The sequence below is a fragment of the Cydia strobilella genome, chromosome Z, assembly GCF_947568885.1.
Source record: "Cydia strobilella chromosome Z, ilCydStro3.1, whole genome shotgun sequence".
Classification (NCBI taxonomy): domain Eukaryota; kingdom Metazoa; phylum Arthropoda; class Insecta; order Lepidoptera; family Tortricidae; genus Cydia; species Cydia strobilella.
The window spans coordinates 59,293,543-59,307,477 of NC_086068.1; the positions used below are offsets into that span (position 1 = coordinate 59,293,543).

At 38.2% G+C, this 13,935-nt stretch overlaps 1 protein-coding gene across 1 annotated transcript; it reads left to right on the top strand.

Annotated features, from left to right (window-relative positions):
• Positions 1-1,377: 1,377 nt before the first annotated feature.
• On the top strand, positions 1,378-11,931 carry LOC134754738 (apoptosis regulatory protein Siva-like). Its single transcript, XM_063691082.1, has 4 exons — positions 1,378-1,594; positions 4,373-4,515; positions 5,209-5,351; positions 10,064-11,931. Exons 1-4 carry the CDS (start codon positions 1,486-1,488, stop codon positions 10,101-10,103), a joined length of 435 nt encoding a protein of 144 aa, XP_063547152.1. The 5' UTR covers positions 1,378-1,485; the 3' UTR covers positions 10,104-11,931.
• The last annotated feature ends 2,004 nt before the right edge of the window (positions 11,932-13,935 follow it).

Consider the following 13,935-nt stretch of genomic DNA (forward strand, 5'->3'; position numbering starts at 1 on the left):
CGAACGTTTTTTTTTTATTTCCTATTTGGTACAGTCAGCTGCAGAGAAAAGGTACCCCACGTCCATACTAATTTACAGAACTTTGTATGCAGGGGGGTGCCTTTTCTCTGCAGCTGACTGTACATGACTAGAAACTATACTTAGTCTTTTAGCATTAGAAAAAATGGTAAACCATTTCCACGTGTCTTTTTATTGACAAGTTTTTTTATAAATATAACAATATTTTACTTATGAAAGCAAAAGTATGTACATGATCGTATATTATATTTGTTGTGACTTATTTTCAAAGTGTTTTTCGATAAAACGACACGTTAAGATCGCTCGCCTTCTTTCGAATGATAAAAAAAACGAGAGGTATAGTTAGACGGTTCTGAGTGGTAGACTGCAAATGAGATAAAAGCTATATTAGGTACATGCATTAATCCTCATATCAGGCGGCTCTTTGATTCCAAGGATTGCATAATTTTTATACTTTTTAATGATTTTTAGAATATGAAAATTATAAAAAGTGTAAAAGTTATGCAATCCTTGTATTCCACGCATTTCATTTCATTTCATTTCATTTCAACGAGCCGCCTGCTACAGATTTCTTGAAATTGCCGCGTTTTTTCAGGTTCAACTTTTATTAGCCAGACTATTATCAATTTGCCAATTTCGTGATTATTATTTTACACGGCACATAAACTTATGCATAATGTATCGATATAAAAAGTCGACACAGTTACATCCCTAGCAAATTATCAAACTTATGACACCGTACGTAAATGAGAAATAACAAGCATATATGCATCTCTTTTCGGCACATTATATAATTCGTAAGGAAGTAAAGTACGGGTATACATATTTGCGAAGCATTTTTGCCCGACTTCTATGCTTTAGTCATTATTCTGAGTTCTAAGCAAAGAGTAGTATAATCAAAGAGTAGTATAATATGAGTATAATATATAGGAGAAACAACATTATTTAAATTTCTTTTATTTATCTGTGCTTGTGCAAAACAATCAGCCAATCAGAGTAAAATACGTCATGTTAATTTTTCTTTTTTGTCCGTGGATACAGAGTATTTCAGTCAAAAAAAATTAAGCGGGAGTTCCATTGCACTTAAAACCAATATGGGCAAAAACATTGCAATGCGGCATATGCTTTGTCAACAAAATATACACCAAAAAAGTATTGTACATACAATCAGGCAATTATTTCATCATTAATATGAGGCCTGTAACCAACCTGTAACGTAAAAATATAAAATTTCAATAATCGATTAATTGAATCGATACTAGAACGAAGCATTCAGCAATGAATGGCCGTCCTTAGCCAAAGATTGAAAGACTTTGTCGTCGACTTGATGGTCTGTGGATGGTCTTGACGTTTAAATTAAAAAAAAAACTAATACAAACACATGTTATTGCTTTCCTATCTTTCCTTGTCGGTCTGAAGAATCTTAAAAATATATTTTCTCGAATAAGCAAATCGTGTAGGTGTAAAATGACGAAGCGGTCTAACCCATTTATTGAGGACTTCGTGCAACAGAGCAAAGTCCACGTCGGAATGAAACAATTCAACAACAACGAAGACCGACTTCAGAAAGTGTACGGTAGGTTCCAAAATCATTTATTATTCGGTCGTATCGCACAGATGGTATCGGGTATCGGTATCTAGATGAAGTTACTTACTTAGAGAAAGTTGCTAAGAATATTGCCCTTTGCAAGCCATATTGTGTTGATTTTTTATAACGGTTTTAAAGTACCGCTACGTTGTGTGGGTAGTCTTGCCCGAGTCTCGTACCGTTCTCCAGAATGTTTTCCGGTTCCCACAGAAAATGGAGAACGTTCTCGAGAAAGGCACAACTCTATGCCCGAGTGATGTATCGACTATTTTCTCGCATTAGAAACGTACGTATACATTAGATCCCATGCGAATAAGTGTAAGGCCTGTGTGGACGCTCGAAGCCGAGCGTTCGGCGGGGCGTGCAGCGTGGCGTCGAGCGTCCAAGGGGTTTGAGCAGCATGCACGGAGGCCGCTTGCATACATTTGCTTTTGTTTATATGCACGCCTTACTTTAGGTTTTTCTGTATTAAGAGTACATCTTACTAGTCTATGATCCAAGGGAAAGCTTACATTGTTCAACACCTCTATGTTTTTTATAGTATTTGGTTTAGGGCTGAGAATAAAGTTGATTTCGTTTTGAAAAAGATCATAATGGACTCCTGCATTCTTCCAAGTTTGACATATGCATGCCAAACATGAGTTTACACGGAAAGAGCAAAAAACTAAATTCTATCTTGCCAGCATGCAATGGAAAGAAGTATTTTAAATTTAAGAAGAATACAAAAAACAAGAAATATAGACATCCGCAAGAGAACAAAGATAACAGATGCCCTGCAGTTTAGTCTGAAACAAAAGTGGAGGTGGGCAGGTCATGTAGCAAGATATCAGGATCAAAGGTGGACAAATCTTGTAACAAAATGGCCAGGCCCAGCTGGAAAGAGAAGAGCGGGAAGGCAAAGAAAAAGATGGGCAGATGACATTGTACAGGCTGCGGGAAAAAAATGAATGGATGTTGCCACCGACAAAGAGAGGTGGAGACAGATGGAGGAGGCTTATACCCTTGGGGACCACTAAAATAAATAAATAAAAAAGCCTTTATTTCCAAATTTCCAATTTTACATTAAAAGTTTTTGCGTGTTGTTAGTGATTTTCTTATAGCTAGTAGTTAGTGTTAAGTTTATGTATGTTATTTACTAATTTAATTTAATTTGGACCCCTCTTTGAGTGGAGGCCTCCTCCAATTCTCTCCATTTTTCTTTCCCTGCAGTTTAATTTAAGTTTTCAATGTTTTCTCTGTTTTAATGACATTTTGTAGTGTTTTTCTGCGTTCTTCGTTTTGAAATTGTTTTTTTGTTTAAGTTTCTGTTGCGTAGTTTTTTGTTGTTTAGTTTCGCTTGGGGACCACTAATGTGGGATAAAGCTAAATAATCTCCACACCCTGAGCCACTCACGCGATGTTGTCCCCTTGTCGCTCCGTGCGAACGGCCGTTTTCGGGGACCCATATTGTGAGTTGGCGAGTCACCACCTGTCCATTTTTTTCGTGTTTTTAAACATAGATTGGGGCAGGTGCCATAGTATTTCCATAGACCCGGTAACCAGTACACTAACATCTCAACACAATAGCCTAGTTTATTTTGTTTCTTATCATTGCAATAGTCCTGCACTAACCGGGGCTTGTCCTTGGGTGCACTACTATAGTGCATACAGGGATAATCGTCGGTTGGTGTCACATCACCTTTTAGAGTAAATTGTCTTTTTACAAGGGGCCTCTGCGTGTTGGCTTCGGCCCCACGCACGCCTTCCAAATGTCCGGGACCCCATGGTCCCGAGATTATGTAAAGGACGAACATAATAATAACAACTTGAGACTCGACCAACACCTTGAGAAACTCGCTAGGTGGTTGGATCAAGGGTCAGATGCAGAAGGCGGTGATCTTGGACACGGCGCGGATAGTCCGCCGGTTCCTCTCTCTGCGGCCCTGACCACCGGCAGCTTGGGCCCTGCCCCGCTGCTGGCGGCACCCTAGGTTAGGTTTTTATAATTTGTTTATATGTATTTTGTATTGTTTTGTGTTTTTATATTTTACTTTTATATGCATGTTATAATAAACCTAACATAAGAAAAAGAATAAATAAAGAGAATAATAATAATATGCACGCCGCACGCCCAACTCGTCCACTCAAGCGGAGCGTTCGGCGGGGCGTGTAGCGTGGCGTCGGGCTCACAAGTGATTTGAGCAGCGTGCAATAAGGCCTCTCCTATACGTTTGCATTTGTTTAACATGCACGCCACATGCCCCGCCCCGCTGCATCAACTCGAGCATCCACTCAGGCCTTACACTAAGAGTTATGCATGTATTATGTACCTATGTTACAACTTCTTGAATAAACGTCTTTTATTATTATTATTATGTGTATTTCCGTTTTAAAACTCGGGTCTTTCGAGCCCGGTCATTTATAAGGCGTGCGTGGGGATATAGATCCAACACGTAGAGGCCGTTTATTATTACCCTTTAAATACTGCGGCTACACCAGAGGCACTAGATGATAAATTCTATTCTATGAAAGTCAAGAGAGAGTATTTAATGGAAGACCTCTCAAAACCGTTGAAAGAACATCTGATTATGGCTACAACAGTTGATTGACCGTCAATAGTGTAGTATATTTCCATTACATGTTTTAGTGAGAGCTGTTAAGGGAATAAGTGAATGTCCTTAATGTGTATTTGTAAACTCATCTCCTGCTCACTTATTTCTGTTTGATTTCCAAATAAATAAAATAAAATAAAATAAAAATATTAACCTTTGATCATTTTTCTTCCAGAGAAAACCTATGTACTGCTGTACCGAGGCGCAAAGATGCCTAAAAAGAGTGTCGAGGTGCCAACAGAGAATGATAGCAGAAAGGATGGTTTTAAGCAGTTGTTCCTTGGGAAAGATGGCCATCTTCAGCAGACTGGTGCTGTGGTAGGTTTTAATAGCAACCTCCTCCTCCTTGCTTCGTTCTCCTCAGTGCTGAGGGTCGTGACCTCCTACGTGGAGCACATGATTCCGATTAGCAGATATTCAGGCATTTCGATCTCTTGCGACTTCTAATAGCAACAACACCCGATATGTATATGTCATACAAAGTATATAAAAAATGGAAACAAAAGCATATGGGATACATTTTTTTTCTCCTGTAAGGATTGAAAACATGCGTGATTCTATGTTAAACATAAAAAATTGCAAATTTATGAAGAAACTTTGTTATTTATAAGATGTTTGGAGTGTTTAGTGCATATGTTATTCATAAATATCGTGCTCAATTCCGTATCCGGCCGGGTCCTACGCAACTATCAGGTATCTGGCCGGATACCGTTGCATCTCTAAATACAATACTCTTTATTGATCTCCATTTTTATAATTTGAGTTGAGATGGTTGACTTTATTTAGGGCATTTTCTATGAAAAGGGACCTTATTGTCGATGGCGCTTACGCCGCACAGCGTCGCGCGGCATTGTATTTATATCGGAGCATCGTTAATAATGGCGTAAGCGCCATCAACAATAAGGTCCCTTTTTATAGCAAATACCACATTCGTTTTTATTTTTATTTTAAGTTATTTTTATGTCTGTATGTGTCATGCGTTTATAATGTTAATATTTTCTCTTTATCTAGACAAAGCCCATCGCCCAGAAGTGTCAGTGCGGGGCTGCGTCGGAGGACCGCTGCTCGTATTGCGAGAAGGAGCTCTGCGGGGCCTGCCAGCATCCGTGCGAGTGTTGCCAACTCCGCTACTGCAACCACTGTTGTCTTGCAGGGTATGACTACTATTAATAAAATAATTTGGCCAAGCCCGCAGTCACAACTGCGGCAGCAAAGTGTTCCGTGAGTAGGTAATCTATTGAATTGAATTTATTTATTTACATTTATAAGCATTACAGTTTAACCAAATCGCTTATAAAGTAGCTATTACAAACTACGGTAGCATTTACAAAAACAAATACACACATTGAAACACAATTAATTATTTACAAAAATAGTACATACATATAGGGTTATTAAATAAATTAAATTAATTACATTAAAATCATCATTATTATCATTAATTATTTACATATATCATCATTATAACAAAATAGTAGTCAAACATTATTTCGTCAGGTATTGACTCAGGAATACTGAGAGCTCTCTACCAAAACTACCAACACTATCCGCGAATATGTCGATCTGTGGGGCACGGATGGACAAGACATTCAGAAGCTCCAGTGCCCGAGCCGTGGGCGAATTAGCGGCGCGGCGGGTGCGCGCGGGGGGGCGGGGCACCCCGCGAAGAGGCGCGCCGGGCGCCGCGCGGGCAGCGCGCTCAGGCCCGGGGGACAGGGACGCCACACCGGGACGAACAGGCCGAGTCTCTCCAGTACACTCGGATTATTTACTGTGTTGTTTATTACACCATAGTAGTGCATTAACAACAACAGTTTCCGCCTTAGCTCCAGTGTGTGAAGCCCCACCATACCCGAGACGAAAAGCGAGGGATACAGGAGAGGGTAATATCCATACTGCCTCTTGTACAGGTGTCGGGCGAATCGTCTTTGGACTCTCTCCACCATTAACTGGTATTTTTCCTCGCTGGGGTCCCACGCTATGGCTCCAAACTCCAACTTACTGCGGACGTAAGCATTGTACAACAATATCGCCACCCTGATGTTTTTAAACTTCGCGGATACCCTCATTATGAACCCGAGCGTTTTCGTAGCGGCTTTACACATCTGTGTTATATGTGTACGAAAGTCGAGCTCCACATCCAGTTTGAGTCCCAAATCAGATATTTCACTGACTCTTCCAAGCGGAACGTCCCGGAGATGGTATGCAGTGTACACTGGTGAACGAGCCCGAGTAAAAGTGATGGTTTTACACTTAGATGCGTTAAATTGCAAGTTGTTAGCATCACTCCAATCTGCAACAGCCCCAATATCTCTCTGCAGTCTGGCACAGTCATCCCGTTCACCAATCTGCATGAAGAGCTTGAGATCATCTGCAAATAACAGGCACCTAGAGTTTCTGACGACCTTCGGTAGATCGTTGATCATCAGTAGAAACAGAGTCGGTCCCAACGTGCTGCCCTGACTAACACCTGATCGGGTGTAATATGGCTGGGACTGATATCCGGTATCTATCTACTATCGTACAGTCATCTACAATAATATGTTACTCTTCGAAGGTCGCAAAAATATCTGACATGGTCTTATATGTAGAGCCAGAGCGTGTCTAATATTTTTGCGGCATTTGAAGAGTAACATAATATTTGCAGGTGATGTACGCATTGTTATGACGCATTGCCGTTTTTTTTTTTTTTTTTTTTTTTTCATTAATAGTTTAGGCATATCTGAAACACTATGAGATGCTTTTATCATTGCTTAAAGTATTTCGAACAGGTTTAATTTATGACCCATTTTGTACCTTGTCACAGTGACAATAGTAGGTATGAGGCCTCTAGCATACATTAAGAGGATAGGGAACAATCGATTCTCCGCACAAACGTAGTCCTCACTTTCCCTCCCTAGATATTGAAAGATATTTTTACACAATTTGGTATATTTTAATCGTAGCTATGCCCGACTTATAGGTTTTTTTCGAAAAATTGCATGAAACCTGGTTTTCGCCCCTAACTTTTATAATAAAATAATATAATCTGGAGGAACGTGGTCAAAGAATCATCATCAACGAAGGCGACGGTGGACTTCGTGGCGATCTCTGCTGCCGCGGCGTCTAATAGGATGCACAGAGGGAGGCGTCATTTGATATCCGTGTCGTAGACACCGACTGTCCCGCTTATATCTAACGTCCAGTAGCATAAAATCTCTCTTAATATCTTTATTTACCAAACACCATAATAACAACAATATACGTCAAAGTTGACAATAAAAATTACAACTTCGTATGTAAAATACTAAATACGTCAAAAACAGTAAGTAGGTGTTATTATTACCTCATGTTATTATAACCTATCATTGTTGTAGGTATATGAAACTTATAGACTGGACACGATTCAAAATGAAAAGTCAGTTTTTGTCTCTTGTTCGTTTCTTATAAATACCCCTTTACCGAAATTTTTAATCAGAGGTATATGAAAGTAGCAATAAGAAAAAATACATTATATCTATATTGATTTGAGTTTGCCTGTAGCCGCGGACGTAATGTGACGTTCAAAACGTCAGGCCAAAATGATAATTATATTTCTCAAGCTTCATTCTTCAGATATAAAAACCAGGTCCTAGTCCTTTAACCTACTAGGCAACTTATCGCATGTGGGTAGCAAAAACTTAAATCAAACAGGTCTATCTCTACTTTTCCACCTAGTCTTGATGGGGCACTCGGCTTGCCGCCATTGCTCATTATTTTTAGAGACTTTACTTTCTAAAGCAAAACTTTCTTTCCGGGTATAGGGGAGGGAGGGTAGTTATATCTTCGAATGAAGCTTACTCATATAATACTGATCGAACTTCACTTTGAAGTTAGTTTGATCATGTAAAGTAAGTGTATTCTATTAAATCCCGTTTCTGTATTAAATTATGCGACATTTAATTTACAACCATTCTCTCGAATTCGCGAAGCAGCCTAACATACTCCTTCTCGCTTTGCTCATCGTCGCACCTATCCTTTAACTGGCAGAATACCTACAGTGAAAACTAGTTTCACCTAGTGAAAATGCGTTTTCCTGAAAAGTCAAAACTAGTTTTAACTGCAATCAATTTGAAATAATTATTTATTTATTTAGGTACATTATTGTCATGAACCTGTGTTGTACTATGTTGTATAAATGACCAATGATTTGTAATATGTTAGGTTCCTAAATCATATCTGTCCATCACACAACCCTTATCCAGGTTTACTTAACTCGACAGTAATTTGACTAATCAGATACTGAACTGTCAGTCGTAGCAAAGATGGATATAACTCCGTAATAGATGTTTACAGTCTAAGGAAAAAACGTGCCTCGAAAATCAAGAAAATTTGATTCTCGTTCAGAGGGCGCCACTAGTTTTGGCTCACTGTCGTATAGATGGCGTTGACTGTTTTGTTTGAAATTTAACAATTTTAACGCATATCAGTGAAAGAACATGGGTCAAAATCATAAAAATAATTAATGCATTTAAAAAAAATCATTTATCTATATTTAAATACATTTTATCGTATTTTTATAAATCTTAATTTTTAGTTTTAAAGTGTGTCGACAGATGGCAGTGAATTTACTGGGGTTACAAAATTTACTATGACAGTACCGCTCTAGTATAAGTTACTCTACGGTCGTAGTCAAAAGTCGTAGATTAGAAATCATCAACACTATTAAATAAATATAAAATTAATTTATCTAGCTATCTACGATTTAGTAACTCTATGCACATATAAATTCCACAAACAAATTAACTAAATGACTTAAGCATGTGAAAAATCTCGTTCCAAATTTAAACTTATTTCTATTCCAATAAGGTTGTTTTTTTTTAAGGTATAGGGCAACCATTGTAAAGTACAGAATAACCAAGTACTGATTCCCTAATTAACCTAAGATCAGGCTGCAGTCAAAAAACTAGTAAAGGTTACGTTATCCTGATAATTTTCCCGCCGTCTTCATGCTCGTTTTAGCAGGTTATTGTCTGGTTAGCTGCCTGTTAGCTATAGTTTTTGCGAAAATTCCCAGGACAGAGGCGAATATTTTTGTATGAAAACTTGCAACTTTAAATGCATTTTTTATCGAATCTACTGAAGTCAAAATCAGTCCATCGACTCAATTTTTTGCAAGCTTTCTAATGGTACCCCACACGATTCTTACAAATGAAATAAAAAATCTGGTAACCCCTCTCAACCTCCCCCTAAAATAAGAAATAAGCGGTTTTGACTTATTTACAATATAAGTGGTGGTAATTGCTATAACTATTTCAAATTTTAGGTATCTACGTCAAACGGTCTCTGAGAAAAACGCATATAACTGATTTGCAAGACCGAAGTGATCCCATAAGTGTTCCGTTTGTCAAAACAAAGTTTTGCACGGAACGCTAAAAATAACCTCTCTCTCTCTCTCTTTAGCCTTTTTCAATCCCTAACAGCATTTATACGTCATTATGACGTCGGTGACGTCATTATGACGTATAACGGAGCTACCGATTTGACCCGCATGTATGTTCGCATATTGTTTTTTTTTTTTTTTACTAGCCCATTATGGTGTCCCACTGCTGGGCAAAGGCCTTTCCCCTTGTTTTCCACGACTCCCGATATAGTGCCTCCTCCGGCCAGTTGTTGAGAAAGGTGTCTAGGTCGTCCCGCCATCTCCGTCTGGGCCTGCCGGGTCCGCGCCCCACTTCTGGCATCCATTTGGTGGCTATGCTAGCCCATCTGTCTGGATGCATGCGGCAGACGTGACCGGCCCAGTCCCATTTGAGCCTAGCAGTCTTCTCACCGACGTCAGCAATGCGGGTTTTTGCGCGCAGCGTGGTGTTCCGTTATTGATTATTAATTTTTATTATTGTTTCAGATCTGAAGGCTCGGAGATATGTGTGTCCTGTTATAAGTAATTTATTTTTGTTTATTTTTACACTTGATTTAGTAGCTGAAGATACGTTTAATACTTTAATATTTTATTTTGTTACCGAACATATGATTAGAAGAGAGGAAAATATTTTAAGTTCAATTAGTATTAAGATAACAGTTTTGAATGATTCACAGTTAGTTTTATTGGACTTATATTGACCTGGTATATGTATGGACTGTGTTTACTTTTTGTATTGTTATCGAGTTGCCGATATTTCGACGCAGTTACGTATGTTGTCCAAGGTAATCACGGTCCATATCCCGATCAACATACACTACCGCTCATAACTATTTAGGCACTCGTAATTTTTTCCATACAATTGTATACAAAAACGACTTTCAGAATTATACCGCTAAGTCGCAGTCGGGTAACAGTTTTTTATGCAGTTTACTTTTTAATTTAACAGACATATCGAGCTACAAAATGACGTGCAGAATATTCGTGTGCATTGCCTATTTACCAAATGACAAGCGTAAAAAAACCCATAAATCGTTTTCCAGTACAAAATCGTTTTATTTTGTATGAACTACATAAGGGTTTTTTAAATCGTTGCATAGAGTAAACTCGAAATTTTAAAGTTTGTCTTTGGCAACAATTTGAGGCTCAAATAAAAATTCAATCCAACATGTAAGCGTCATTTGCCTGCGATCGAACAGTATGATTTTGAAAATAAATTTTGTATACAATTAGCCTCATGCATGAAGTTTATATTTGAACGAAATATGTTTTATTCGGATGTTTGTTACCGTTATATCATGTTACAAATGCATTTCCGTTTTTAAATTACCATTTAATTACTTAAAATTATAAATAAAAAGTACAAAAATTTGCCCGCGAAAAGCTAGTGAGCGAAACGCTCGAAACGCCACGTGACGTCACGCGTTCGACAGATTAGTGTCATTAGTAGCAAACGTCAGTTGGGCCGCCCAACGTGTGACGTCTTCACGCTCTGTCGAATTCGCGCCAAAAATTATGAGCGTTTCAACCGCTCAAAAATCTTCAACATTTTAAATATTTTTTAATAAAATAATGTTAAGGTTTACAAAAGTATCTTTATCATTTCCGGTGTTCCAACGATATAAATTATGAATCCAAAAATAAAAATAAATTCATGCATGGAGCTAATTGTATGGTGAAAATTGCGGGTGCCTAAATACTTTTGAGCGGTAGTGTAAGTATTAAGATGTTTAAAGAAGGTCGTGTCTTGGCCGACGTACAATTAACGAGTTTATATCAGAGCATTTTTGTAATCATGGGCAAATTACTATAATGCCGATGATCATATAGTTTACACTTTACTCTAATTAGTGATTTTCGTAGAGCATATATTATGCCATTCTTAAACCTAAAAAAAAAAACCTATGTCTATTATGCCATAGAAAAATAAGTAAGCTAAGAGTGCTCACTCCGTACATCATTTTCCTTACTTAAAAATAATATGATTATGGCTATAGGAAGTATAGGAAGATGATGATTATGACTGTTTCTAACATTCGGGTAGTTTAGCAACATAACAGATACTTTGTAACTTGTTTATTATTTGTATGAAATTTATAACAAATTGAAATAAAACTATGAAAACGGATTATATCGCGTATATTACAGTCACCCGTTGACCACGAACGCTGTAAAGAGTTCGAAATGTCGGGATGTATTATAAATTCAATATACGCGATATAATCCGTTTTCATAGTTTTATTTCATGAGTAACTATCGCGGTAACCGAAGACAATTTTATAACAAATTGTCAAATAAGACTGGACTAGATGATAGATGATACAAATTTATGTTAATGCGTGGCGTTTAAAAATACATACTTTCTATTATTACAAATTTTGTTTTATTTTTGGAACATCCTACTATAGATAATAAAGTATCCATGAACAAATATGGCTGCCATTCATTTATTACGTACGATTTAGGGGAGGGCGCTCAACCCAATACCGTCTTTACCATAAGGGCACACGAGGCCCGTGCCGAGTGTCATAATAGAGAGACCATAGAAATTTTTTAATTTACTTAATTTTCGCTTTCTTTGCTTTCCAAATAGAAAAAAAAGGGGTCTCAAATTCTTGTGTTGCCAAGGGCCCCAACATATAACCCAGGAGGGAGTGGGGGTGGAAGATATAACCCAGGTAGCATTTATACGTCATTATAACGTCCGTTACGTCATTATGACGTATAAGTGACGTCATTATGACGTCGCTTTGCTACCTGGGAAGTAGGTAAAACATAGTATTAGGATGATGGAACGCTAGAGTTAAATTATTTTTTACATAGAGGATAATAAAGGAATACTGGCTAGGTTAACGAGGTCGCGGGTTCAAACCCCGGCTAGTACCAATGAGTTTTTCGGAACTTATGTACGGAACTACGCTCCAGAACTAGAGTTGCAGATGAAGGCGTCAAGACCGCTAAGCTTAAGTGGGACTGGGCGGGACATGTCTGTCGCATGCACCCGGAAAGATGGGCCAAAATGGTTACTGAGTGGGACCTACGGAGCACCATAGACGGTGCAGGCCGGGGTTCAGGCAGACCAAAAAGGAGATGGCGGGACGACTTGGACGCATTCTACCCCAAATGGTGGGAAAATGGCTTTGACAGGGTCGAGTGGAGAAAACGAGGGGAGGCCTTTGCCCAGCAGTGGGACACCAAAATAGGCTAATAAAAAAAAATAAAAAAAAATGTACGAAATATCATTTGATATTTACCAGTTGCTTTTTCGGTGCAGGAAAACGTGAGGAAACCGGACTAATCCCAATAAGGCCTAGTTTCCCCTCTGGGTTGGAAGGTCATGGCCAAACCCCGCAACGGAGCTAGCAAAACCGTGGCATATGAATGACAGTTTTGTGTCAGGGTTGGCGATTATGATGAACCATTTTGCGTTAACTTTATTGTAAGTATGAAATTAATATTTATTTATTTATTTTAAACTTTATTGCACAGTAAAAATATACAGTGACAAAAGGCGGACTTAATGCTACACGGCATAATAATATTGAACGAGAACCTTATTGACCCTCTTCCGATATAACCCGGTTAAATCTGCTGTCAAATAAAATAAATTAATATGTCAATGTCAATATTAAATGCGTTTCAATTTTGTTTATAAAATTACGGTTTATAAAACACAAAATATTTTTTGTTCTTTAAATTTTTCATAGTAGTGATAACCCTGACGTACAACTGCCACATATTTTGCTAGCTCGGTTGCGGGGTATGGTCATGGCAGTCGTTTTCGTAAAAGCTAGTCAATTCTTGGGATTAGTTGTCAAAGCGGACCCCAGGCTCCCATGAGCCGTGGCAAAAATGCCGGGATAACGCGAGAAAGAAGACTGGTTAGGTATTAATACTTTTATTATGGTCAATTATATTATTGTATCATGTAATTTGTTTTTAGTTTCATATAAGCCAGGCATCATTAACTGCGAGCGAAATCCATTGAAATGACGTACCTACTTTGACTTGACTTGGTTAAGTAACAACCCTAGTACTTCAATGGATTTCGCTCGCAGTTTACGATGCCTGCATATTACAATAATAGCAGTTTATGTAGGGTCAAGGAAAGAACAGTGGCTAGGAAAACTATAGCCGGGTAGAATGGCTCACTCAACCTAATTCCAACATGAGAGAGGCCATTTGCTTCCCTGCAGCAGCCATATTCAGTATTCGAACAACTTCAATGAGGGCTATCGCGTTTAATTTCGCCGCTAGGGGCGCTAGTGTAAATAGAAGTCTTTAAAATGTCAAATGCATAGAAGTTTTAAGCTTTTTTCATAATTTTCACTCCTTATTCATAATTGTGGTAAATATTT